Genomic DNA, 27091 nt, shown 5'->3' with positions numbered 1-27091 from the left:
TCAGTGTCTGTAGGCACAGCCCCACCACCTGAGCGTGATGCAGCGTTGGCAGAGCCCTGGCTGCAGCACGTGCCCTGTTGAGCCATGCTCTTGCTTGTGCAGACTGCAGGACGTTCCTCCCTAAGCTCAACGTAGGTCTCTGAAGCAATGAGTTATGCTTGGATGTGCTCCTTGCTTGGAAACAGCTCCATAGTCTGCAGCAGCTCTAAGCCCTTGCACATGTGAGTGGTGCAGCATCCCCCTGAATCCCCCAGCCCTGGCAGCTCTGCCTGGCTCTGCTCTGCTCCTTCTGTGCCGTTAGGTCCCAGGGCAATGCCAACACATCCAATTGTTTTCGCCCTGTGCCCTAATGCAGCTCCTCCTGCCAGTGCAGGGATTGGAGCTGTCGCACTGGGGCTGCCTCCTCCAGCACTGCTCAGTCCCTCCATGTTTGAGCAGTGAGGTCATGCTCTCCTCATCCCTTGGCTTGAAAAAGCTCTACCATTGTGCATTGTATTTTTGCATGGGAATTTGGGCTTGATAATCAGCTCTCCTGCAAAGTGAGCCCAAGCATAGAGGCTTGTTGCAATCTCCTTTCGTGTTTCTAACCACAAAACTAGGTTTTCCCATGACTTCTTGGTGGTTCTGAATGCAGGGTACTGTGTGCACTCAGCCACATGGCAGCATCCATGGGGAAGTGCTTGGCTTCTCAGCTCATCCAGATAGCAAGCTGCTCTGGGGAGAAGTAAAACTCCAGGTTGGGACTCTTGGACCAGGATGTAACTTCTCTACAGTAACTTTTTCTTCTGTAACAGAAGGAAGAAGGAAAGAAAAAGCCCTATCGACTGGAGAAATCTGTCTGTAACAGCAGCTATATCCTTCTGCTGTGCTGGCAGGCACCGATAACCGACTGCCACAACAGCTCTGCCATCATCCTAAGGGCCTGATAAAGTCTGTGTTGGGTCAAGTCTGTGTGATCTGCTGGACCAGAGCTACCGTGTTCTGGTCCTAGTGGGAGGTAATTGGGATCTGTGAAGTGGAAAAGAAGGAAAACTCTGGAGAGCTGGAATGGGCAGTTGGCTTTTCCCAAAGCTGACTCTGAGCCCAGTGGGTTTTGTTGGCTGAAGCAGTTCTCAGGGTTCCCAGCTGTTGGAGTTGGGGATGTCTTCAGAACTGGGGACCCAGCTTGAACTGAGGGAGAGGCAGCCCCCTTCCCTGATGTTCCACACCCAGTCATCCTGCAGGCAGGGCTTTAGGAGGTTGTTCACGTTGTCAGGATGAGCACTCTCCTCTTAAATCGCAAATCCAGGCTGCAGAGCCTGGGACTGACTCCCTTCTGCCCCCCTGGTCTGAAGGACACTATCTGGGAGCAGCAGGGTTGGGATGTCAGAATACTGAGTGTTCCTTAGCCTTGATCCTGCTTCCAGTGCTCTAGAATTACAGCTCCTTCCTTCTTACGGTATACCAGGTGGTTCTGCTTCCACCTCAGCTGGGGCAGGAACAGGTTAATCCCACTGGTGCGTTATACAAGCAGTTGGACTTTGCATCCTAGAAAAGGAAATGCCTACTTTTTGCTTAGAGCTACAGGAAGTGCACGGAGAGCTAGGGCTGCTCCTTGGAGCAAGCAGCACCAACTGCTTTGCTCCTTTCTTCCCTCTCTATCCCCATTGAGAAGCTTTGGCTGCTCCCTTGAGGTACACATCTGGGAAGAGTGTTAGCAAGTGCTGCCCTGGGCCAAAACCCTTTCCTCCCAGTCATTAGCTGAGGTTCACCTTTGCTGACATCTGTCTGTGCTGCTGCACTGGGCCCTGGGCAGGAGCTGGTGCAGCACAAAGATCACAAGCTGGGTTGTGAGTTCAGTCATGATGGGCTGGAGGCAATTGAAGAAAGCTTTAAAAACTGTTCTCTAAGGTCTAGAATTAAGAAATCTGCCCTGGCTCCAAATTCTGGACTATCCAGACAGAGGTGATCGGGCTTAATCTGACAGCTATTTCTTAAATATTTTAAAAGCTGCCTGGAATAAACTGAATGCTTCCGAGTAGTGACCTAAATTCCACTTGCTGTAAATTTCATTAGAAAGTGGATTTGTGTGCCTGCCAGCAGCAAGCCGCTCTGCAGCTCCATTGATCCGACCAAACCATGTGCTGTGCAAGCGCCTTCCTCAGCAGATTTGTAGAGAGCTCACTGCTGCATGCTGCAATTCTAAATGTTGCTCCTCACCTTCTTCTTCCTTTCCTCTCATTTCTTTCTTCCCGGTGCAAATGCATCATCTGCTTATTAATCACTTGCATCGTTAGCTGCGCATCCTTCAGCTAGCTCAGTGTTCACTGCTTCACATCCCATAGCAGGCAGGCAGTCCTGTGGGGTGCATGGGCTGCCCAGGGATGCTGCAGGGAGGGCACCTGCAGCTCTGACACCCCTTAGAGAAGCCTCCTCTCCTTCTGCCCCGAAGAGCTGTTTATCCTTGTGCAACCACGACTTGGCACTTTGCGGGGAGGTGTGACGGCAGCACAGATGGCACACAGTGAGAACTGATAAGGAAAAGTGCCTGGGGACACCTGGTCTGCCAGAGCTGCGGGTGCAAGCTCGTGTCCCCAAGTGGGGGCACGCAACTCATTGCAGCCCACGTGCCCAGGCCCCAGGAGGTCCTGCTGCCTCTCCCACCTCTGTGCTGCCATGGGAGATGCTCACGACCTGGCTGTCCTCTTCCCAGCCTGTGCACCAGCAAGAGGTGCTGCTTTGCCACGGCTGTGATTGATTTTTCAGAAGTGAAACCTAAGGCTGGAGTCAAGGGGCCAGTATCACTGGGCACGGACCCTCTTAGCGTGGCACTGCTGGCCCTGTGGAAGGGCTGTGGCAAAGGAATGTGTTTTTCAGTGCTGGGCACATCACCACAGCAGCAGTTGTCCTCTGCAGCTGATGAGGGGGTTAAGCAAAAGATGAAATTTTTCTCTGTCTCCTCCTTGTTCTTTCTGATCTCCGCCAACAGAGCTAAAGATGAGGGAGGATTTTTTATCTATATTTAGGTTTGGAGAAATTGCTATAACTAATCGGCTTTAGGATATAGGGCTCTCTCTTCTATTTTATCTCTCTTTTTGTCAGTAGGACCTTGTCATGTGGCTGTGGGCTGCTCTGAGTTTTCCGGGCTCCTTTTTTTTTTTGGTGGAGTCAATGAGTAACCCACCAAAATAACACCTCCAGCTGTTCCTCCTGCAGCTGCTGGGCTGAAGACTAATTACCAGGTCCTGCTCCAAATGCTGCTTTGCATACAAAAGTGCCAGTGAATGGGAACAGGGGGAGGAGATGGCAAAGCTAGAAAAAGAGTGTGGTTTGGGGTGCTATTTTTAGCCTTTCCAAACCAAATGTAAAGGGACCCTTAGGCTGCTGGTGTCCTGCTGAATCTGATCGTGTGCACAGTGTTGTTCCCATGGCACACTGCAGCAGCCACAGTGGGCTGGGTAGTTTTTCTTGGCTGCTCACTTGCCTATGTTTAAAATCTCTGATGTTTGAGCAAAGCTGTGGTGATGTGCCTTACATTCATGTACTGATGGGTTTGGGAACCACCTGTGTCTCTGTGTTGCTGGATGTGTCCATGCTGGATGTGGCTGTTTGCTTGGAGTGGTGGTATAGGGCTGCCCCAAACGTCCTTCCCCATTGATTGAGAGACAAAGTGGGTTTGCCAGTCCATGTTTTGCAGCACTGGGAATGGGGGGCTTTGTTACCAGGAGCTGCACTGTGACATATGGACCCTTTTGTTTGATTCAGAGACAGGCTGGTTGTGACCAGAAGCAAAGAAAAGGGCAGCTGTTCATTAGCTAATTTGAAATACTTAGTGGTCACACATCAGTCTGCAGCTACCAGCTTAAAAACATGACTGCAAACAGGCTTTGTGTGTTGGAGACCATGCCCTTCATTAAACCAGGTTATTTTGAGGCTGTTGTTGGGAAGCTGCCCCAGAAAAAACTCCACATCTCACTGCAATTCCACCTCTTCCCTCCCTTGCTGGGGCTCCCCTGCCCAATGCTGACAGCTACAGCCACAGTGAAGCAAGCAGAGCAGTGTGCTGCTCCCTGGGATGGAAATCACTGGGGCCAGTGGCACAGAGCAATGGAAGGCACAGCTCCAAATCCCACTCCCCATCCAGGCTCTCTCTGCTGCAGGAGGGTGATGTTTTATGTGTCTCGCTTGCTTTCTCCCAAGCACAGGCACGCTGTGGAGCACAGGAAGGTTCCTCCCCCATGACAAGGAAAAAGAAATTAGCAAGCAGATTGAGCGTGGATAGCAAATAATGAGATTGCCTTGGATACGGGGCTGGAATTCATGCAAAGAATTCTGCTGATAGGAGAAGATAAGCAGCGTTTCTATGGGCTGTGAGCACTGCTGCGAAGCTTATGTTTCTCAAGTGTTTTCAGTGTTTTCTCAGAGTGCTTGGATGAAGGCTGCCAGCAGAGGATCGATCCATGCACAGGCTGGGCTGCTTTAACTATTACATTCAGGAGCGTGGTCTAAAACAACCCAAACCCTGGAATAGCCATCCAGGTAGGTATTTTGGTGTGGAAGTGCTTCATAATGACACACGTCGTTTTCCTCAGGCATGGAAATAAACTGTACAGATATAAGCACCTCCATACCAGCAGTGCAGCATCCACAAAGCAGGCTTGTGCTGACCCTGACCCTGTGAAAGAGCTCAGTGTTCACACACAGGGAGCAGAGCGTGCTCTGGTGCAGTGCATACTTCGAAAGGAGCTGGGTTTGCAGAGAACTTTTAATAACAAGTAATTGTTTCTTATTACTCCTCTGGTGTTATTAAAATAAATACATAATAATCAGAGCATTTTACAGGCAAATGAAGACAGCGTGTAGCTACTGAACAACCCAGTAACTTTATTCAGCACTTGTTGAAGTAGGGGAGAGTATTTGCGCTGTCAGACTCATTTGAAGGAAGGACATTACACAGTTTTTGTTTTTATCTGTGTAGGAAATTTGCTCATCTTTGCATTTGCTGTGCCTCTTAGTCAAGATTGGTATTTTCCGAGTACGGAGAAGTGTCATTAATGAATGGATCAGATCCAGGTGGCCCTGCAAGTCACTTGAGAGATGACTCCTACCAGGAGTCCCAGCAGGCTTCAGGGCAGCGGCAGATGGGCTCAAGTGGCATTTCCAAAGGCACTTAGGAAAGCTAAGCGTTCCCAAAAGCCCACTAAACCCTTCCTTGCTTGCAGTTCCAGCTTCCTGTACCACAAACACGACTGCATCTTTGCCAATAGTAAATAAATTATCATCCAAGTGTTTTTATGCTGACAAAAAGGGGAGCGTGTTCCCTTTGGCAGTGTGGCCCTTCCATGCCACCTCCTCATGTCTCGGAGATAAAATCATCTTGGGGGTCCCAAAGGCTGCCTCCCCCTCCCCACATTCCCTAAGAGCTCTGTCAGCCTCCTGATGTTACAAACATCCAGCACAGGCATTGAGATAAGCATTGGGTCTGATGCTTCACTTGGTACACACGCTCTGCTAGCTCTCCTCATGCTTTAATTATCCCTTACCGGCAGCCCCCACCCCTGCACACCCGCTCACTGCTCTAACAGTGCTTACAGGCAGCAGAACCACGCAGGAAGCACTGTATGGTTACGGGCTTCGTGAGAGAGGATGTGAATAAGGGCTGGGATGCTTTCACATGCTCACCCCGATTCATATATCTGATGAATCACAACTTAGTCCTATTTGCTAATGCTTGTCTACGTAGCTTTTAATGTCATTGGCAGCCATGCTCTGATGTCAGCTGCTGCAGCTCGAGCGCTGGCAGCTGGTGTTTCTGACAGCTCCTAGCCTAGAATTCAATTTTCTATCAGTCCCTTCAGAAGAAATGGAAAAAAAAAACAACCAACAAACTATGTTTCTGCCTGTTTGTGGCATCAAAACATAAAGGGCTGCAGGGTACAAGTTCATTTAAGGCTGTTCTGCACTGACACATGGGAGAGCTCAGATAAATGGAATAACAGTGTAAAGCTATACCCTTATTTATACTGCACCGTACTATTGCTCACTCAAGCCAGCTCAACCCTAAGTGAACATCACTGCACAGGTTTCACATCTTCCAGGTTTCATACATTAACATCATCCTCCTGAACACAGAGACGTTTTACTCCATTCCTAATTTTGTCAAGGGTGGAAAACTACCACAGGGCTAAAAGGCAGCAGCATGTGGGAATAAAGGCATCACCGTGGAGCACAGAGCTCTGGTCTGCTTTGACGCTGACTCACTGCGTGACTTTTTGTGGGGCATTTTCTGAGCCTCAGTGCTTACGTCTCTATGTTGGATGGATAATATGTTCCCTAACATGACAGAGGGTGCAAAGATCTCCAGAGATACATGAGCGTTATCCTCTTCCTGTGCAGTGTTTCCATAGCACGTGCTGTGCAGGGAGCTTTCAAACATACATCAGCTGTTACACAGATGAGCACATCCAGATGTGTCTGGAGGACCCAACTTGGATGTCACAGCCGCTTTGGTTCCAAGAGTGAAGGGCTGAAGGGATTCAGAGCAGCTGATAGCCTAGAAAGGGAAGAAAGAATTGTGACACCCAGCTAAGTACACGTAATGTGCTTAATAAGAAGTGTGTGTAAAGCAGAATCGTATGTCTGCGGGGCACAGTTCTGCCCTACCAACTGCCTGCCAGTTATCTTGCTTGTTTTATGTGCAAACATGACTGTTTAGAAGCTTTTTCATGGTTTCAGATGTTTAGGAAGCAGCAGGCATTTATTTCAATTTAGCCAGAGGTACATAAAATTCCACTGAGTCAGGCATAACTGATTTATTAGGGAATTACTCTGGAAGAACTTCATTATATCTGAACTCAAAATCTTACCCCTTCTGGAACATTTAATGTGCTTAGTGCTTATCAGCAAGAACTTGAATGAAGGCATTCCTGGCTTGTCGACAGCTCCTAACAATCTCCTCAATACAAAAGCTGTGAAGGTGAGACCAGCTGGACAGAAAGAAGCAATGACAGCTTCACCTTTACCAGCGTTCCTTGGGATGCAAACAGAAGAGAGCAGGACGAGTTCCTGCCTGCTGGATGCCCAGCCCTGCACCCACTCACAGTGAGGCCAGGAGGCATTCTGTGTGCGTGTACATCAGCCCCATACTGCTCCCAGGCAATTGCACTTTGATTTAGCTGATATTAATAATAAAGGATTGGCTGCCAATAGCTCTCATTTCCATGGGAATATTGCCCCGAAACAGGAAAAATGTCCGGGCTCTGAGTTGTGTAACCAGAATGACCAGAATTCATAATGGGGAGGAAGGAAGGCCAGAAAAAACAAATGTTCACGTGCTGGGCAGTGACTGGCCTTGCATGACCTCCATAAGGCCTGCTTCCCTCCCTACTAGCAGCCTCATTCCTTATTTTCTGAAAATATCAGTCTGCACTTGCAGCCTTTGTCCCCTGGGCTTCAAATCTCAGCACCTCTCACTGCATTCCTTGAGCTTTTCACCCACTCCCTTATTAATTCATATTCCTCCTAGTGATGCCATGCTGGAGCTTCCATAGGAGAAGATGTAACAGGAATGCAAACAATAGAAAAATTTCAGAACATTCTACTTTCCTCTGCTTTATCTATCTTGTTAAAATTATTTCTACAGCAAAAAGCCAAGACATCTCCTGCGGCCGACTTGGACATTAAATCATGCACCGATAACACCTTCATTTTATCAATACATTTCAGAGCCTTCACAAAGCTTTTCTGGCCATGTGGCTATCTGGCTAAATGCAGTAGTGGCAGCTAATCAGATTTCCCAGACTCAAAATGGAGAAGTGTTATGAACAAAGAGGAATCTGAGTGGGCGTACATTCCTCACCCTTGCTACGTTGGTAGGATTATATCTCAGGCTTTCAGAGCAGGAAAAGGATGTTGCAGGCGTAATGGCAGGCAATATCAATCAGATAATTCTATCTAATTACAAAGGTACTAGATTAACTAGTTAACCTCGCTTACACGAGTGCAACTGGCCAAATACCACCATAGAAAACTGATTTAGAGAAACAATTGCTCAACACGTTAAACGTCTTGTAAGGACAGGTTTCGGATCAGACAACAGACTATTATTGACTAAGACAAGTGGTTTGTGTAAGAGAAAACTGCTGCTGAATCACTAATTAATAGTAACCACAAATTTAGCCTTCATAGAAACAGAATTGCACCAAAAGGACTGGGTAATGACTCTAAGTTTTAGTGGAAAGATTTATTTTTTGAGGGAGTGAGCCAGCAATCAAACACATTCAGGGTGAAAGAATTGCTTTAGTGGAGTCTCTGGAGAGAACAGAGGCATTTGCCCCTAATTTTCAAGTCCCTATTCTAACACAGACTCCTGCACAAAGCACGGTTGTACTTACTGCTTTCAGCGCATCGTGGTGTGAGTGTGCAGTAGGAAAGAATGCTTTTGGACACCCGTGAGCATCCCGGGTTGAGGGCTGTGTGCATTCCCTTCAGATGAGTAACCAAGCTGGGACTGTGACTGAAATGCTTCAGTACTCTCACTCAGAAGATACCATCAGTTACATCAGGCTTCAGCCCTCCACCTTTCATGCTCTAGGCAGGCTTCTGGGCAGGTCCTTGTCCTCACTTGTCTCCTCCTGCCCAGCGGTCCTCCTGAGGCATCCCATGATGCTATCAGGGCTGCTGGTGATGCTCTCAGCATGGGCCTATGCTGTGTACCCAGCACAGAAGTGCCTCTGGAGCTCAGTGTCATCAAATCACTGAGGTTGGCCTCTTGGACCACCACATTCAACCACATCCAACCCCAGCCCACCCCCACCGTGCCCACTGACCAAATCCCTCAGTGCCACATCTCCACAGCTCCTGATCACCTCCAGGGATGGTGACTCCACCAATTCCATGGGCAGCGGTGCCACTGCATCACAACCCTTTGGAAGAAGAAATTTTTCCTGGTATCCAACCTGACTCCCCCCCCCAGTGCAACTTGAGGCCATCACCTTTCATCTATTGCTGTTACCTGGGAGCAGAGCCTGATCCCCACCTCACCACAACCTCCTGCCAGGGAGATGTAGCGATGAAGTCTCACTTCAGTCTCCTCCTCTCCAGATTGACATGTGCCTCAGACACTCAGATGTCCCACCATCACACCTCACACCCAACTTCTCCATCTAACCTTACAGCCCACACTTTGAACCCCTGGGGAGCTGCAGCTGAGATACAGCTTTGCCTCCTACGAGTAACACAAGCTCCACGTTGAGGGGAGTGACGAAGGACTTAAGACCAGCTGGAAGAAACTGGGCGAACACAGGCCACAACTCCACGTGGAACAGCCCCCACGCACAAAGCCATGGGCAGCACTGCGCATGCGCACCCCCCCGTACCAGCGACCCGCAACGCGCAGGCGCAACAACAGCGCGAAGCGAAGGCTCCCGTCCCCCCCTTCCTCCCCCGCCGTTGCGCCATCACGCATGCGTCGAGCTGGCCCGGCGGGCCCAAAGCCCCGCCCCCCGCCCCGTCACCACTAACAACGGGCGGCGCTGCGCTCCTCCTCCTCCTTCTCCCTGTGCCGGAACCGGCGGCGGCGCTGCCCCGCACCGACATGAGGAGAGCGGCGAGCGGCCGGGCGGCGTGAACGGCAGGCTGTAATAAGCGGTAAGCGGCTGTTCTGCGCGCGGCCCCACGCACCCAGCCCGCTTCGCCCTCAGCTCCTCTCCTCGCTGCGTTGGCGGGGAGCCCTCGGCCCCGCGATTCCCAACAGGTGCCCGGTGTGGGGCGGCAGCGCCGCTTTGTTGCGCGGCTCTTTTGTTCGCGGTGCCGCCGCTCCGTGAGCCGGGCTGAGCTCTGCTCGAAGGGGCTGAGGGATCGCGCTGAGAGAGAAAAGTGCCTCGAAGTTGTTGTGTTAAAGCCGTTTCTCGTTAAAATGAGCCTGGCGGTGTGTTGCTGTAAAGCCAGTGGAAGTGATCGCGTTGGGGTGAGGTTGGGTCCGGTGCCGGTGGATTCCTCGTCGGCTGTGCGTTGGAATGTCTGGGGAGGAAATGAACCTTAGAGAGGAACTGCAGACATTCCCCAAGTTTTTGTCTGAAAAGCGCTGATTCTGCTCCTTTGGCACCAATATCTGAACGCCTTATGTCCGTTTGCTGTGATCTCCTTTTTGTTTTCGTTCCGAAAGCGAAGGGTTTTCACGTTTGGGATACTTTTACCTCTCCCGTTCCTCACGACGCCGATCCCAAACGGCTCCAAGCCGCCCCGTGCTGGCAGCCCAGCCGTGCTCTGCCCCGAGGTGCTCGCGCTGTCCCAGCAGCAGCACAGGAGGTGAACAGCCACAACGTATGTTGAACCTCTGTCACTAAAACCGGGCAGAAATCGTGTTATTTAGTGCCTTTTTTTTTTAGTAACGGCATCTCGTTTCTAACAAAAATACACACGGCTCTTCAGGGACTCATTGAGGAGTCTTGGTGGAGCTGTGAAAGGAGAACTGCAAGCAGTGCTGTTATGTTATGCTGGAATTGCTGTCTGAGGAGGAGTCTAAAACTGGCTTCTTGCATCTGACGAATGGTTTTGAATGTTTCTTTTTCAGGTTGGAGCTGCCCTTCGTAACCGCAGCCATGGTGCAGAAGTATCAGTCACCCATACGGGTGTATAAACACCCCTTTGAGTTGATTATGGCTGTAAGTATCAATTTTTGCTTAAATTCTCTTAGTAGCTCTGTGTGTTGCTCAGTTTGAGCTGGACACCATTGATAGGTGCTATGGAACACGCAAGTCTGAGCTGATGCACCAAATATGGGAGATGTGTGTTTTGACTGTTTCCTTTTTCCTCAGAGTGTTTTTATACAACACATCCTCTTTGCTACAAGTTTCAATACAGCTCACAGACTGTTTTGTTTTAAACTTACAGCACAAGTTGCTTTGAAGTGTGCTTTCACCTTGATGACGTTCTTCACAGAGAGTGGTGAGGTGCTGGAACAGCTGCTCAGAGAGGCTGTGGATGCCCCATCCATCCCTAGAGGTGTTCAAGGCCAGATTGGATGGGGCCGTGGGCAGTCTGGTCTAGTATTAAAAGTGGAGGTTGGTGGCCCAGGATGTGGTGGGGGCTTGGAGCTTCATGATCCTTGAGGTCCTCTCTAACTCAAATCATTCTATGATCATTGGGGCCAATCTATTCTAGGCTGGGAGAAAGCATCGAGTATATTGATGAAAGGCTTATTGTGGTGGCATCTTTGTTCATATGGGCTGTAAAAGAATAGAGAACACAGAAGAAGCCATGAAAGCAGGGTTAAGTGTGAACAGAAGAGGAAGCAGCACTGGGAGCAGGGGCAGTACCTTGTGGGGAGGGAAAAAAGTAGGGAGGCTAGAGAGATAGCCAAAAAGCTTCTTGGCTGCATGACTGCTGGTTTGTGTGCTAGTATTAAAACTAACAAAAAAACTTGGGTTCTCTCTTTCTCTGCCTCCTCCTCTTTCTTTTTTTCCTTTTAGAAAATGAAGAGGAAGTCGGTCTGACATTTTTAAGGCTATTCAGCCAAAACCACAACTGTGCTTCTTGTGAGTTAGGAAGGGCACTTGTGGGGGAGCAGTCAGGTCAGCTTCTACCAGATAAGAACAGTTAAAATGTAAATAATCTAAAATAACTATTATTGCTTCGCTTGCTGAAAAAGCTGTGTTTAATGACTCTGGGGGAGAGTTTTAATGGTGCTTGTTGTGTAAATATTTAGATAGATCACATGGGCTGAAGTGCAGAGTTCCTTATGGAAGTGATCCTTCGCAGTCACTGGGCAAAAAATGGATTAAATCACACCAGGTGAAATACTTCAATTTCTATCATATTTCTGAGACTGCCTCCACTGAACACCTGCAGGTCTTGCTCTTGCAAACAGTTCAAGTCAGAGGATGGTTATTTTCATAAGAATCTGTGATATGTTGAAGATCTTTTAATGCCTTACCCCATCACGATATCTAAGCTAAGTGGCTTTCTAGAATTTAAATCTGTGCATGCAACTCTTTATCCTTCAGTGAAGTATACTGGCTTTAATTCTAAGAACACTGAACAGAGTTGAGTGTCTTGAACACAATTCTGCAGGTTTTGCTGAACTGAGGAGCCTTTACCTTGCTGCTGAGAGGAAGGCACAGTTTCTTCTTTTACGAAATCTTCCAGGATATGTTCAGCTGAAGTACTGAGCTGACCTCAGGATTGTTCACAGTGCTTAATTGGGTGTAATTGGAAACACTTCAGACTATTGAGTTCTCAAGCTGTTCTGTATCTAGGGGATTACAAAACTTCCAAGATAATTTTTAGCAAATATTTAGCCTTTTCTTACATGAAAGATTTTTTTCTTCTCCTGTAAGGGGAAGGTGGCTATACTGCATATGCACCTATAGGGGAAAAGAACAATCAGTGAAAGATTAAAACAGTGAACAAAGAGGAGAAGAATGTTTATAAAGAAGAAAGTCAGCTAGATTGATACTTACTGAGACTGGAAGTCAGGATTAGTGATAATATTATTTATTTTATCTATGTTGGGCAGCAAGATATTACTTGAACTTGTCCAGAATGTGTTCACTGGGTGGCCATCCTTCTGCCATGTTACTTCTGTTACCTTGTTGGTTTTTAATGCATGTGGTAATCTACCCAAACTGTTAATGTATCTCCTGAAGAATGCAGAAGAGTGTCTCTGTGAGCCAAATTATTCCAAGAATATGAACAGTATCTGATGGTTTGATGCTTTTTGGTACTGTTTCCCTTTGGTTCAAGGTCAGTAACCTTCCTACTTGCCTACTTTTCCCATCAAGGATTTCAAAGAGGTTCTTGAGGGGAGAATGAAGTACAATTAGCACTCTGTTCACATTGCTCTCATTTGGGGAGCTTTCTTCTCTCTCTGAAGGATGAGCCCAGTAATATTAAGACCAAAAACTGGATTTAATTCCACTTGGACCTAGACAAAGATTGACAAGTATTTTGCAGACAGTTACGATAGAAAGACTTTAAAATGTGGGAATCCTTTCTCTTTCTTAATTCTTTTTGGAAATGTTTCTCTTCTGCTCCTCCACTGAAATCCAAGAATCAGCTGTTGAACCTAGTGCGTGTCTGGCAATGTTCTTCAAGGCACAACCCCTTATCTCTCAAGTCTAGAATTGGTGAAGTGCAGTTGTAGGAAATGACTGGGGAGATGCACTGCTTTGTGCTTCTTGCCTTCCTTTAACATTAAAGGCAAGCTACGTAAAATTTAACATAAGCTACTTCCGTGAAGACGATTTATTTTAACTGATGAGCTGTGTGGTTTTGGATAATATCTAAGTTGCTTTGAAAACAGTAAGAACAGGATGCAAATCTTTTAATGAAGCATCTCCTGGGCTTGGAAAGCTTCTAGAATCATCGACCAGCAGTTACCATGTTGTCTGACATGCCTGGTGCTGGCAGCACAACTTCGCCACGTGGCTCTGCATTATGACGTGATGATTTTTGGCAGCTCTGTGGCATATGTCATAATCAATGCCTTGAACACTGTGTGTACATATATTTCTCTATATGAACACTTGCACAGATGTTTATCAGATTGAATAGAATCTATTTTTTCCTATTTAAGTTTACTTAGTACTGAAAGCAGCTGAAATGTGGAAAAATGACAGTTTAAACTTAAACTTTTGTCAAGTTACCAAAGTTGGAAATTGTAATGTTATCTTAAAAGAGTTTGCATTTAATCATGTAGTGCTTTCAGCCAATAAGTTCCCATTAAAAGCCAGTTAAGAGGTTGAACCTTGAAGACCTCTTGAAGACAAGGCTAAAATTAACCTTGGAGATTCACAGCTTGTTTTTGGTCAGGCACTCATTAAGTAATTCTCCTTGAGTTTAATTAACGTAGTAAATTCAAATAACGAATTATCTGCTATCATGGGATTTCATGCAAATGGAAAATAAGATTATTGAAGAAATAACACCAAAAAACCCCCAACAACAAGAAAAAAAACTCACACTGAATGTCCAGAGAGCTGAGGGCTTTTCTGAGAGGTTCTGGAAGCCCCATGGAGAACATCATGCTCTTACAGCCTGCTTACAAAACGTCTTATTTGCAGCCCCAATTACTTAGTTTTGGATACAAGTGTGACTAGTACCATGACTGAATGCAGCAAGTGTGCATTAAACTATTAAATAATAAGTATTATGTTTAGTCAAATTAATGTGCATTGTAAGAGCTTGTTGCTTTGTGATAGCTGAGGTTTCCAGGTCTGCCTGTGGCAGAGACAAACTTTAGAATCACAGAATCATAGAATGGCCTGGGTTGCAAAGGAGCACAACGCTCATCCAGTCCCAAACCCCTGCTGTGTGCAGGTCACCAACCAGCAGCCCAGGCTGCCCAGAGCCACATCCAGCCTGGCCTTGGATGCCTGCAGGGATGGGGCATCCACAGCCTCCTTGGGCAACCTGTTCCAGTGCCTCACCACCCTCTGGGTGAAAAACTTCCTCCTCATATCCAACCTAAACCTCCTCGTCTCAGTTTAAAACCATTTCCCCTTGTCCTATCACTGTACAGCCTCATAAACAGCCGATCCCTCTCCTGTTCATATGCTCCCTTCAAGTATTGGAAGGACACAGTGAGGTCTTCCCAGAACCTTCTCTTCTCCAAAAGGAGATTTCAAAGGTGGTTTGCTGCCTTTTGAATACCTAAAATGATGTTTTCACTCTGTTAAAAAAAACCTGGTGTTGGAGCCAAACAAGGGAGTTAGGAATGCAGTCTGAAGTTTACCACTGTCAAGTAGTTTCTTTAATTTTAGGATTAGGCTCAGCTCTTTTCCCTTCCTTTGTTCAAATCCCAAGCCCTCATCTGCTTTGCTTCCTGGCTTTGCTGAAAATTCAGCCCTATTTGCTGTTGGAAATGCATTAGTGAGAGAGCTATGGAACAGCACCTTGTATGGATGTACTTATTTTGGAATCAGTGTCTACAGCTCAACTGCTGTTTGATGTCACTGCTGATGGTCTGTTGTGTTTGCAACGTGTTGTATGAACAAATGAGATTTTGGCCACTTGTTTGGAAAGAGCTGTTGTTAACAAACATAAGAGTTAAGCAAAGCACTAGGGAAAGATATTGACTTAGCAGCCTGCTTACTGTGCAATTTACATATTATTTCATGGCATGCCTAGATATTTCCATGGCTAGCAGTTTCCTGTTCTCTGTGGGCAAGCACATGACCTGGCTGTAGCTGACAGCTGCACTTTTCTCCACCCAGTTTAGTCAGGTTTTCTTGGCAGTTCTTTTATGCCTTAAAAGCTAAAACACTGCTACTGTCAAACTCTGAAAGGTGTCGATGGAAGAAAAATCTGTGCCAGTCCTGGTCTTGTTGCTTTGTTCTGAAAGCACTCAATTCCATGCTTTGCAGCCATTCACTGGTGTGAAGTGTTGCTCTACGGTCTAATAATCAACCGAGGAACGTTTAGAGTTGAAAATATGTTGAATGCATGGGAGAAAGGAAATGGTTAGTATGTTCTGCAGAGTCCTGGATGCTCATGGTACCACGGTTAGGATCTGTATGTTTGTAATTTAAAATGCAATTAGCCTTAAGAAGCACATGTACAGGCTTTTAAAATCTTGTGGATCAAAGATACGGTGTTATTTGTAGATTCTAAAATCACATCCAGTGAGCAGACAGGTTAATTTAGAGATCACAGATATCAACTGCAGACGTGGGATGAGGTATTTCCATATGGTGTGGCCTGTTATGTGCACCTCCAGCTTAAATAATCTGCATTTCCTCTTCCTGCAGAGCTCTTCCTGCTGCGAGCTGAAGGAGCTGCAGACAGATCTGAGCTCACATGCTCAGGAGGAACAAGTACACAATGAAGGATGGGATAGGAGAGCCTCGGGGACTGAAAGCAGTCCCTCAGGACTTTCAACAAGTCGCATTAAATCAGAGTCCAGATCTTGGAACACGGAATGTAGGGGTGCGTTGTGATTTTTCATAACCAGGATTGATGTTTTTGCTTTGCACTCGCTTGAAGTTCAGTATTTTTCTGGAAGGAGGAAGGCGACCAGATCTTAAAACTCTTGTGTTCTGAATATAGAATGAATCTTCTGGGAATTTACAAGGAAATTAGCTTAAGTAAAAATTAATTACAGGTTAGTCTTAAATGGTCTATTTTCTCCCAAGTGAGCTCATCTTTATTTTTTATCATGCAGTTTGAAATTACTTTGTGTATATTTTAAATGAGGAATTAGGCTGTTAAGCTGAATTACTCTTTTCATCTGATTTTTATGATGTAGTTAAGACAGGTAACATTAGCAGCTAGGTAAAACATTAAGTAGGACTTATTACAAGTAATTTAATCATTCTTCCTTCTCATAATCTGCATGCTGCTTGTTGCAGTTGTCATCAATATACTTGAGGTGAGTCGTGCCTAGAAGCATGTGGAGGATATGATGGCAACGTGGTCCAAAGTCTGCATTTCAAGGGCTGCCTGACACCACCTTGGATCTGCTGCAGTGTGGAGCAGACTTCCTACAAAGCTATAGGCAAGCTCAGGCCTCCAAAATCTGAGATCAGTTGCTAAGCTTTTTGCTTCTCTTTGCATCCCTTTTGCTCAATAATAGTGATTTCAGCCCAATCCACAGAGGTTATCAGCTTGTGGTTTGTGGGCTTTCTCTTCTAGGGGTCAGAGAAAGAAGAAATATGTGGTTTCTCATTACAGCCAAGTTAGCATACCAGGTTGTTCTCAACACTTCCTTGCAAAAGACGCTGCAGTTCACCCAGAAACAGGGAGATAAGCTGCTCAAAATGCCATCTTGGAACAAAGGGTCAATGACTTTGTCTGCCTGATTGCCACAGCAGGCTCACTTGAGGCTGATGGGCACCCTGTGAGAGCAGGTGCTCTTCCCCTCCTGTGCTGTTGCTGAGATGATGGCAGCTGGCCATGAGAAAGAGCAAGTCAGCATGGTATTGTCAGGGAGCCCTGATTCCGTGGGGAATCATTAGGGATCTGCAGCCTGAAAAGTGCAGAAGCTGATTGCTGTAAGGCTAAACGAAGGAGCTGCTGGAAAGTTGATGCAGCACTCTTTTGGCTTGGTGGTGTTCAGCAGGGCACAGTATTTGCATGTTGTGCTTAATGGAAATGTAGATTCCGTGAGTTGATTTGGTATGAACAGGAATCTGTCCTGACCTTAGAAAAATTAAATAATAATAATGTAGTGTCTTGCAGTCTTGTGGTGTCTTTCATGTATGAAACTTCAGATTTGAATGTTTTGTGTCTTGGATTCCTCTTAAGTTATCATCAAGCAAGACCTAAGTGAGGAGCCTGCGTATCAGCAAACTTGAAAAGAAAAATCTCAGAAGGTATTGCTGCATGCCAGCTTCAGTTCTTGTGATAGCACAGGAACTGTGGGAAGGGGCAAGGAAAAGCTCGTTGTATTCAATTGGGTTCTTCAAAAATTAGTACATCCAGACTTTGTCATGGTCAGACTTCTGAAGTTAAGCCCCAAATTATCATTATTTTTTGTAGTTACAGCAGTGTTTTCATTCTGATATTATGTGTAGTCTCACCACTTAAGTATAGGTGGTTTTGGTGCAGATCATTCTGTGTAAGAGTTGGGAGATTATATTGCAGAATTCCCTTATCATCTTGGTCTCTCTGGCTAGGAACCTTCTGCCTTGCTTACTGCTGCTGTAATCCTTCATATTGCATTGGTACCAATGGATCTCGTTGTGTGAAAACGAACATTTCTCCAGTGATGGTGAGGATGGTGATGGGTCCTATTTATATTTGTTTATGCCACAACAGAAGGGGAACAATTTGTTTCCTGATGAGAGCACTTCCTTCCTTGAATGCATTGTGCTTTTTTGTTTATAAATGTGAATGCTATAAATGTTGTTCCAGTTCAGGAACATCAGTCAGTGGAATCCTTTCCAGAGGATGTTCTGCTGGCTATTCCATACAGCGTATAAATCCTGCTTCTTAATTTGCAAAACTCTCTCTTTGCTGTACAATTTGTTGGCCTGTGGATAAATTCTTCATTACTGAACGCACGGCTCTATGAAATTACTTATTGAAGTGTTCCACGGTCTGCGTGGTGCAGCTACTGAGGCTGCAATGAACAGGACTTAATGCAATTTCACTTGAACTTTTGTTCTGTTTTGACTAAACTGATTCCACCTTTAGTCTGCCTTTCCTCGCTCTGAAGGAGGGTGAGGAACAAAGGAGTGATTATGATCTATGATTTTAATTCTTTTTTAGGAAACGAATCAAAGGAATCTCGATTATTCTTTAATTGCCTTGTCTTCTGAAGCTGGTGGCATCTCTCTCACTTTATTGGTGAGCAGATGTGGGGTGCAGAGGCTGCACCACCTCCACTGCCAGGGCTGCACCTAGCAGTGATGTTAGCTGGTTACTGCCAGGGGTGGCACCTAGCAGTAATGTTTTATGTGCAGCATCCCTCTAGAGAAGAGGATAGGGATGAGAGAAACGTGTGCTAATGCTGTCTCTGATACATTTTCAATCTACAGCTGTGTCTTGACAGCCCTTCTAGTCTAGAAAGTGCCTGTTGTGTGTAATAGCACCATATGTGGTTGGCTTCCCGTGCTTACCCAATTCTTTTCTGGAACAAAGCGAGCTCTCTATCATGACACCCTCCAGCAGGTGGCTGTGCTTCATGACACATTCTGTCAAGAGAGATATCCTTTATCTGGAGCCTGGCTCGGCTGCACACCACCTGCTCTGTGCTCACATTCATCATGCTCCTTGCTCGTTACATAGCTTTGTGTTACCTCCCTCAGACCTCAAGTTCTTATTATGGTGATGAGTCCCAGTCTGTGATTCCATATGAGACATTGCTATTCCATACTGTTAGCTTCCATCTTCAAACATTTCTGAGCCTTTTCCTGGGAAATCAGATGTGTAAGGTTAGGGTACATGTTTGCAGTGTTGCATTTAACTTTCTAGCTTGAGGTAATTTTTTTTTTTTTTGCAGGTCCCAGACCCCATCATACTGTGTTTTGATGACATTACTTTGATATTAGTGAATGGCTATGATGTAATTGATGCAGTTAATAGTTTTATTGGTTTGCTTAGTAGAGTACAGCTGCCTTGTTTTACCTAGAAGCTGATATTTTGGTCCAAAAACCAGATCCAGACAGCTGATCTACAAATCCTGGTAGAGCACAGTCAGTGTTGCTTGGAGGCCAAATGGAAACCTGGTGGGTGCAGTCTGACAATGAAGCCAAACCTGTTTGGCTGAACCTCTGCAAGGGGTGGCAAGGAACTGGGGCTGATCAGCATGGAGATCAGGAGATTTGGTTCTTTGTGGCAGTAAGAGGCTCTGGACCTTCTGTTAATATTTCACAGAGAAATTCTGAGCCTGTAGCAACACTGCAGCCATCCTTCCCTCTCCCACCATTAAACTAGATTTTTGTCTGCACAGTAATAATTTTATAAAGGAGATATGTATTTTCCATATGTTTAACGTGTTTTAATAGGGCTGCTTGGTGAAAGTGTCTGTGATTCTAAGACAAAAACAACCCTGCTGAATAGCAGTTCTGGCATCTAGGAAAGTAAGCCTGAAGTATGGAACGAGCGCTCAGTAAGGAAGTGTGGCAGTTCCAAAAATAAATCCTCAGTGGACACATCAGAATTGCAGTGGAATTCTAAAGTAAAACTGACTGCGGAGGATCCAGACAAATTCTGTTAATGGGAGGAATGGGGAAATTGAATAGTGAAATCAGCATATCAGTGTGCTGTATCCTGTACGTTAGGGGATGCCTGCTGACAATGCTGAACGAACGGAGTTGTCACTGTTCAGCTGCTGTAAGACGTACTGTGGTTATTTACAAGCAATAGAAAGACAAGGTTTTAATGGCCTTCAGTCCTTCCACGTGTGTATCTTAACCTCAAAGATATGTTTCTGTGCTGTGGAAAGGCTTATATATTGCCATTGCAAGAAGGCAAGAAGGCAAGAAGGGGAGAAGTAGGAAGTGCCTGAGAATAGCTGACATTCCCCGGTCATCGCGGCTGTCTCAGAGCATTTCAGCTTTCACTGGCCCATGGCCAGCTTTCCTGCGATGCTTTTTTGGAGGTCAGCCTCTTTGCCAGAGCACTCTAACCTTGAACCAGAGCAGCCGTGTCCTGTGCAATTGGGGTCAGAAGCCAAGTTTCCTCTCCCAGCAGCTAGTGAAGCTGATGCTAATTGCAAGGCACATTCTGTCAAACCGAGCGCTGTGCTCAGAGCTACGTGGCTTCTGAGCCAGAACTGATTTCCATCTGTCTCGCCTGGAACACGGACAGAGCAAACACTCATTTTCTCTGTAGAATGGTTTTGCACGTTTAATATAAACATGTTGAAGTGGAATTGCAAGTCAATCTCACGCTATTACCCCCACTAGGGCAATGAAGGTCGGTGTGTAATAGTGACATATATCAGTGGCACTGTATTAGCTGTCCTTGATGTTCCATCTTAACTCAGACCACAACTATGTCAGGTTTTTTTCTTTGATTTTTTTTTTAATTTTTTCCCTTTCCAACCAGCATTTTACTGTTGGTCTCCCAGTCACCAGCCAGCCTAACCTGAGTGAGCAGGCTCTCCTTGCTTACTCCAAAGGAAGATGAAAGTGGCTTTATTTATATTCAGCCTCTTGGGGTTTTCTGTCCTTAGTTGTCTTTTTTCCTAGAGGAAGAAACTTGCCCAATGTGTTTTTGTTTTTGTTTTTTTTTAGTCTTCTTGTTTTAGAGATTCATGTCTCGAGACTGTGCAGCAGCTCTAATGAAGTTGTAAGCTGTGAGAGTTGCTGCTTAGTAGAGTAGTGCTGTGCCCTGGGCTCTTTCAGACTCTCTAGACTTCTCAAAGGGAGGAAAAGAATGAATGCTCTCTTTGTAAGCATCTCCGAGGCAAGCAGGTGTAACTGAACTTTTCACAGTGGCCACCCACTTTCTCCTCAGATCTGCCCTATTCGCTCATGTGTTCTCTGAAGGTGGACATTCAGGTTCTCACAGGTAGGAAGGTGTATTACACAGTTTCAGGTGTGCAAATTTATTCAAGCAAACCACAAGTGGCTCGTATCTGTTATAAAGAAACCACTCTTCCAATTAGAGCCCTGCTGAGGCATGCCTGTGGTGGCTGAAGATTTTTTGCAGATAAAAGAGAGAACGTTAGTCCTTGTGTCAAGGTCAGGCTCTTTCTCTCCAAACTGTGGGATTTTTTTTTTTTTTTGCTTGCTTGCCAAATCTTGAGTTTTTTAGAGCTGGAATAAAGGTGTAAGTTATGGAAGAGCTGGAATAAAGGAGAAGTTTATTTATTTTTTTTTTATCTGGAAGAAAAGTGTGTTTGCATGTGGCAAAATGTTTCTTAGGTAGTTATGAGCCAGTTCCCTTTCAGTTTCTTTATATGCATCTGCATGGAGCAATCATGCCACTACAATTTTGCTGGTAAAGCTTCTCAGTGATTAGTTTTCCGAAATGGAAACGACCAACTAATGAATAGTACCCATGCAGGAAGGGATCAAGTGGTATCCATGCACGTACTGAAGGGCTAAAGCACTGTGCTGTACTAAAAGAGCTTGTGTTGGTGGTGTGACTTGTCTTTAGAACAGAGCTTTTCTGTGCCTGCCCATCTCTTCCAGTGCTGCCAGGCAGAGCTCCTCGCTCAGTTGGGTAAGTTGGTTAGCACAGTTGTGTAACTCAGCAGCGAGTTACCAGGAAAATTCCACTAATCCAGCAGATTGCTTCACAGCCTGTTTTGATTCTCTTGCTTTATTTATAAGGTCTAAATGATATTAATGAAATATTAAAATATTAAAGTAACACTGGTTTCTGAAACTGGTTCAGTGCCTCTGTAGCCTACACATCATTGCGCATCCTGAGACAGAGGAAGCTTTCTGCAGTTTCCCTCCAGTTTCCTGCAGTTTTTCCTTCTATTCCCTACCTTGCTTTTGCTTTGGGATGATCTTAAGCAAATATACAATTTTTTTTATTTTTATTTTTTTAGAATAACTCAAATTTATCACGAATGCTTTATGAGTTTGTATGAGCAAATAATAAGCACAGAGTTATACAGATATTCAAGTTGTGGGCACTTTTCTAAATGGAACATCCTTTTAATAAGCAGTCCTTTAAAACCTTTGGATTTCTGGCTTGCGTGGTAGAGAAATGAGCACTTCAGTGATGATTCCTCACTGGTCTGCCCAGCTTTGGTGATTGCTTTTACAGTTGATTGGGTGATCAAGAAGCAGCATGCTTGCTAACTTTTCAGGAGCGAACACAGAGTGCTATTTAAGTGCATTATGCCTTAGACTCAGGGCTGGCTCACAAGAGCTGGCCTGCAGGGTAGTTATTAGGGCTGTTTAAAATGCCAAGCTGTGCATTTGATCTATATTTGGAATGTATTTAAAGCCAGTAGTGATCAACACTGTAACCATGGAAATGCTGCTTGAAGGAAGGTGACCAGAAACACCACTGCTGGTTAGTGCTATTGCTTTCACTTGGGAGTGCTTTGGAGCAGCGTTAACACGTGAAAAGGTCCTGTTGTCAGAAATCCAGGTGGTGTGGGACATGTTGTGTCAGCAGCTCTAATTGCAAGCTATTGCAATTATTGCCCTTTCATTTCTAATGCCATCTCAGTTGTGTTTCCTGATAGCTGATGGCAGTGTATAAACTGTTGTTGTACCTGAAACCCTGCTGAAGACATCTGAGACCTTAAGTAGGTGTGAAATAGCCTGGACTGCGTCTGCAGAGGTGTGTAAAGCGTCGGTGCTTCCTGGTGTGTGTAATGGAGCTTTGTTCCTTGTGCAAAAGCCACAGTGCCTCTGTTAGTGAAGGTTGCTCTGCTTTCACTGCATGCATCCCACGTGTTTTAGGTAAGTGCTGTTTGGGGTGATGGTGATCTAAAGGCAAGCAGACAATTACCTCTAGACAGCAGCAACAAAACGTAATGGGATGTTGGTGGGAAGCTTGAACCTCTGCCTCCATACCACCACCATCACCTGTGATGCCATGGGCACCATAATAAAATAGAGGAGGTATTACTTTAGAGCAGTCCTCGTGGTATTGCACAGTAGCTACTGAATCTGAGTTAAGTCTGTGTGCTGGGTTACTTTGTCATGTTTGTGGCTCATGTCTTCTTTGTTTTCAGATACTTCCAGCTTTCTATTTCAGGAATTTCTGGAATGGATGTGAAAATCCAAAGCTTCCTCGCTGTCTTTTGAATTGAAGCAGGGAATTTCAGTGCCAGTTTTTCATGTGACAGGCCTCTTAAATCTATTGAGTAGAACAAATACACAGTGTTTATTCTTTGGTGACACCAACAAGATTGCTTTAATAGCTTCTCAGTGGCTGTGTTCATGTTGCTTAGGAGTAGGATATATTTGAGACCTGCAAGAAACATAGCTGGGTAGTTATTTAAAATACTCCAGGCTTCTGAAGCAGCTGAATGTGAAAAAGAACAGAACAATTCTGTTCTCTTCAAACGCAGCAATGAAACTTAAGGCTTTACATAGTTAGACTAAGGTGTGAATTTAAATGTACTGGAATAAATCTCCCCTCTCCTCCCTTCCTATTTCAGTGTGGATGTTTGCACAGGCCTAAGTGGGTCATTCATAGCGATGTAGGATTTTAGATCCTTTTCAATTGAACCTGATTAAATCAAAAGGACTCCTTTAAACAACTATCAGAGCATCAGAAGAAGACAAGGCGTGTTAGGGATTATACTCTTTTTGTACATATAATAAAAACTTTTCTTCCATACCCAGCTCTCAAGTGACAAGAGGAGCTGTCAGCAGTGAGAATTTAATGGTTTGATGTGTGCCAGGAAATGTTTTCTCGTCCAGCTTTGCTTATAGCAGGCATCAATTCCCTCAGCTCTCCGTTTCCTGGAGGATGTCTCAGGAATTCCTATTCCTCTGAAGGAGATGTAAGCTAACAAAGCTCAGTTTATTGGCTTGGCTGTTTTCAACACCTCTCCAGAGACAAGAGGACTGCAAATAAGAGGGCATCTTAGCACTTCCTACTCTAACAAGTGAATCCCTGGTGTTGCTAACGAAATGTGTGTGAAATGCAGTGCTGCTCAGCGTAGGTAGGGGCACACAGGCTGTGAGGAGTGCAGGTTGCTCCATGCCTGTGGGTGTTGGGAGCACAGTTACAGTTTGTAATGCTATAAGCATAACAGCACCTTTTAATGAACGTTTTAGACTGGCTCCGTCTCAGAACTTCAATACTGGGGTGCACATGTGTGACATAGATGGCAGCTGGGCCGTCTGCATTACAAAGGGAATGCTTTGCTTCGGTGCATGGTGTGGGAGCAGTGCAATTACTGCTTGCTCCAGTGCTGCGGGCTTCCTCTCTACATACACTGATGAGCATTTAATCAGGAAGTCCCAGGTCAGTAATGCTGTGTACTTATGTGTAATAAACAAGAACTTTTTAGCCTCTTAAAATAAGCAGAATGCTTGTTTTATTGATATCAACTTGTCTTATTGATTTTTTTTTTCTGTGTAACTTATAGAAGAGTTATTTTATCTCAGATACACTTAATAGCTATCATTAATACCTAAAGGCCAAATTTCATCTGGTACGAGGGAACAGTGCATGAATACAGTGTTCCTATTCCTCAATAACAGGGTAAAATGAACTGGGCTGGAGGGAGGATGGGAGAGGGATGAAGAAGGAAAGGACGAGATGCAGCTGCCACCTTCGTAAGGCATGATGGAGTTACTGGGCAATGCCTTGTGCCTGCAGGTTGGGGTGTGGGGCTTTTCAGGTACCCACACATGCCAGGTGAATGTCAGCCAGTTCTTGTTTGAAGAAATGCACCAGAATACATCCCACCTTCCTTTGCAGCTGTGGGTCATTGTAGCAGTACGTTAAAAATCTGACTAGTTGTGGTGGTAGTGAAGACTGGGCTAAGACTTGCAAACAAGTGAAAAATAAGGTTGGTTCAACTACCTCCTATTTGTCAAGGACTAGAAGCGTGCACGTGGATAACTTCAGTTTAAATGCTATCCCCTAATTCATTCTTTGGTCTGAATCTGCCTCTTTCATGCTCAGTGGGTTGTCTGTAGTCCTGTAGAAACCTCATTTGTAGTCTTGTGCAATTAAAGCCTTCCTGGTCTTTTCCAAAGAAAGTGAGTTCCGAGTACCGAGTCACTGCCAAGCTGCCTTTGGTTCTCAGAAAGAAGAAAATCACTTTTGGTAAATTAGAACATTTAATGAACTAAAAATGCAACGAGGAAGGAAAAAACACTTAAACTTACTGTTTTTACGAGTGGAGAGCCATGCTGATGAGAAAAGCTAACTGCACGAAGTGTAGCAGTGCTTCTTGTATGGTATCAGGGGTTTGACTTGCAGCAGGGGAATTTTGGAGCTCTGTTTGTCCTTACTGAGCTTGCTTCACAGCAGGGCTCTTTTCTAAAGAGCTGACTACTGCATTAAAGACTTTGCTTCCTAAACTGCACTCCAGTTCTGGTGACTGGAATACTAACTTAGCTAGAAGCCATTTCTGGACCTTCTTGAGGTATATATATTTTCTTCTTCCCATTCACTTTCTTCCTCTTAACTCCAACTGAAAACTGATGCATGAAATACATGGTGCTGAGATATGCAATGATTTTTAAATTTGTGTTTGTTGTACAGAGAGGTATGAACAGCAGTGTATTATGGATGGGAAGGTATGTGCTGATTTGCGAGAGTTAATCCAAAGTTGTTTCATTTCAAATGCAGCTGCCAGGAATTTGAAGCTTCTTGGTTGGCCTCCAAGGAGCCAGTGTTTTTCCTATTGATCTGCAGGGGAGGAAGGGCACCTGGTGATACCAGGAATGATGGAGCTGCTGGAATGCAGGCTGTCAGGCTGGTGCTCCAGTGACCCTTCTTATATGTTTATAAACAACTCGCATTCCACACGCTTGCAGCGGGTAGAAGAGTGTGGAGGATGTTGGTGTGCCCCTGCAGATTAGCACCCAAACATGGTCAGGTATTTATTGCAGGAATAATGTTTGTGCGTGGCACACTCCAACAGCAGAGGAGCGGGTTCAGTTAGCGGGATGCCAGCCTCTCTTGGGATGCCCGTGGGGAATGCTGTGCTACTTTTAAAAGGCTGCTTCTCTTGCCATTTTGAGCAGTGACCAAAGAGAAACGCAGCATCTTGGCCTGTTCCATGTAACTAGCTCTGAAGAAAATCATCAGCACGCTTAATTTTCTGAGTGATGACTAAAATTCCTACTTGTTTATCAGATTTAAATCTTTATTTGTAGGATTTGGGCGCTATAAGAATAACAGAATAGCAAAAGGTTGCTTGCAAGCTCTTGTCAGATTTTCTTTTATGTGTATGTAGGAGTATTTTTGATCTATTTAATGAACAAACTGAACGATCCATATCCTTTAAGACAGGAGACCAGGACCTGGGTATGGGAAGCTAATATATTCAACAGGGAATATTAACCTGGCCAGAGAAGCTGAGTAACTTGTGTATAAATAACTGGTGTTTCCCAGAGGGCTGAGCACCTTGCTGTTCTCAGATGGTCAGGACCTCTCTGTTGGCCTCAGGTGTGGTTTGAGAAGCAAAAAGTCAAAACACTGTCTTCAGTCTTCCTGAAAATTGGGTTGGGATCATCCCCAACTGATCTGAAGTTGGTGTTTTGGGAGGATCCTGCTATTGCTAACATTGCAATCCTGAAATGTAAGGCTAGCAGGAGCAAGTGCAGTTTGCTTGGGTGTGAGAAGTAACTGCGATGGGTTTAAAATAGTGTCACTTCTGAATTGCTTTCGTGTCTTTAAGCACAGCTAAATGATGAAAGTAAAATCCTGTTATTTTGACTCTGAACAGGAGTTGCTAAGGGAAGCAGTTGGAGAACAGGCTTTTAATGCACTATTCTGGTGGAAATTATGCTTGTCAGTGTTGTTACTGTTACACGCATTAAGAAAGTTGGGGTTTATGTAATGGGCCCACGAAATCTGAAGTTTGGGCAGTGTATTTCTGAATACACCATGCCACCTTTTAGTAAATAGGAGTACACAAATGTTTGAGGCTGGTGGGAAATGTTAATTTTGGGGTAATTTAGGGAACAACAGCGCTGCAGGCTTAAAGGTTCTGAAAGCTCTGCCCATCCACCTCTGCCCTGCCCACAGGGCATCTGTGTCCTCTCGTGTCCCCCCCAGCTCC

General features: G+C 45.2%; 1 protein-coding gene across 1 annotated transcript in view; it reads left to right on the top strand.

The window, feature by feature from the left end:
- Positions 1-9462: 9462 nt before the first annotated feature.
- SEC14L1 (SEC14 like lipid binding 1) overlaps positions 9463-27091 on the top strand; it is a 37272-nt gene continuing 19643 nt past the window's right edge. The window contains exons 1-2 of the mRNA XM_010721272.3: positions 9463-9627; positions 10553-10643. Coding sequence (XP_010719574.1) covers positions 10581-10643 — 63 coding nt within the window. The 5' untranslated portion in view covers positions 9463-9627; positions 10553-10580. The remainder of the gene's footprint in view (positions 9628-10552; positions 10644-27091) is intronic.

Source organism: Meleagris gallopavo, chromosome 20, assembly GCF_000146605.3.
Source record: "Meleagris gallopavo isolate NT-WF06-2002-E0010 breed Aviagen turkey brand Nicholas breeding stock chromosome 20, Turkey_5.1, whole genome shotgun sequence".
Classification (NCBI taxonomy): Eukaryota; Metazoa; Chordata; class Aves; order Galliformes; family Phasianidae; genus Meleagris; species Meleagris gallopavo.
The sequence above is the reverse complement of the archived record's forward strand: the minus strand, read 5'-3'. Positions and strand labels throughout refer to the sequence as shown.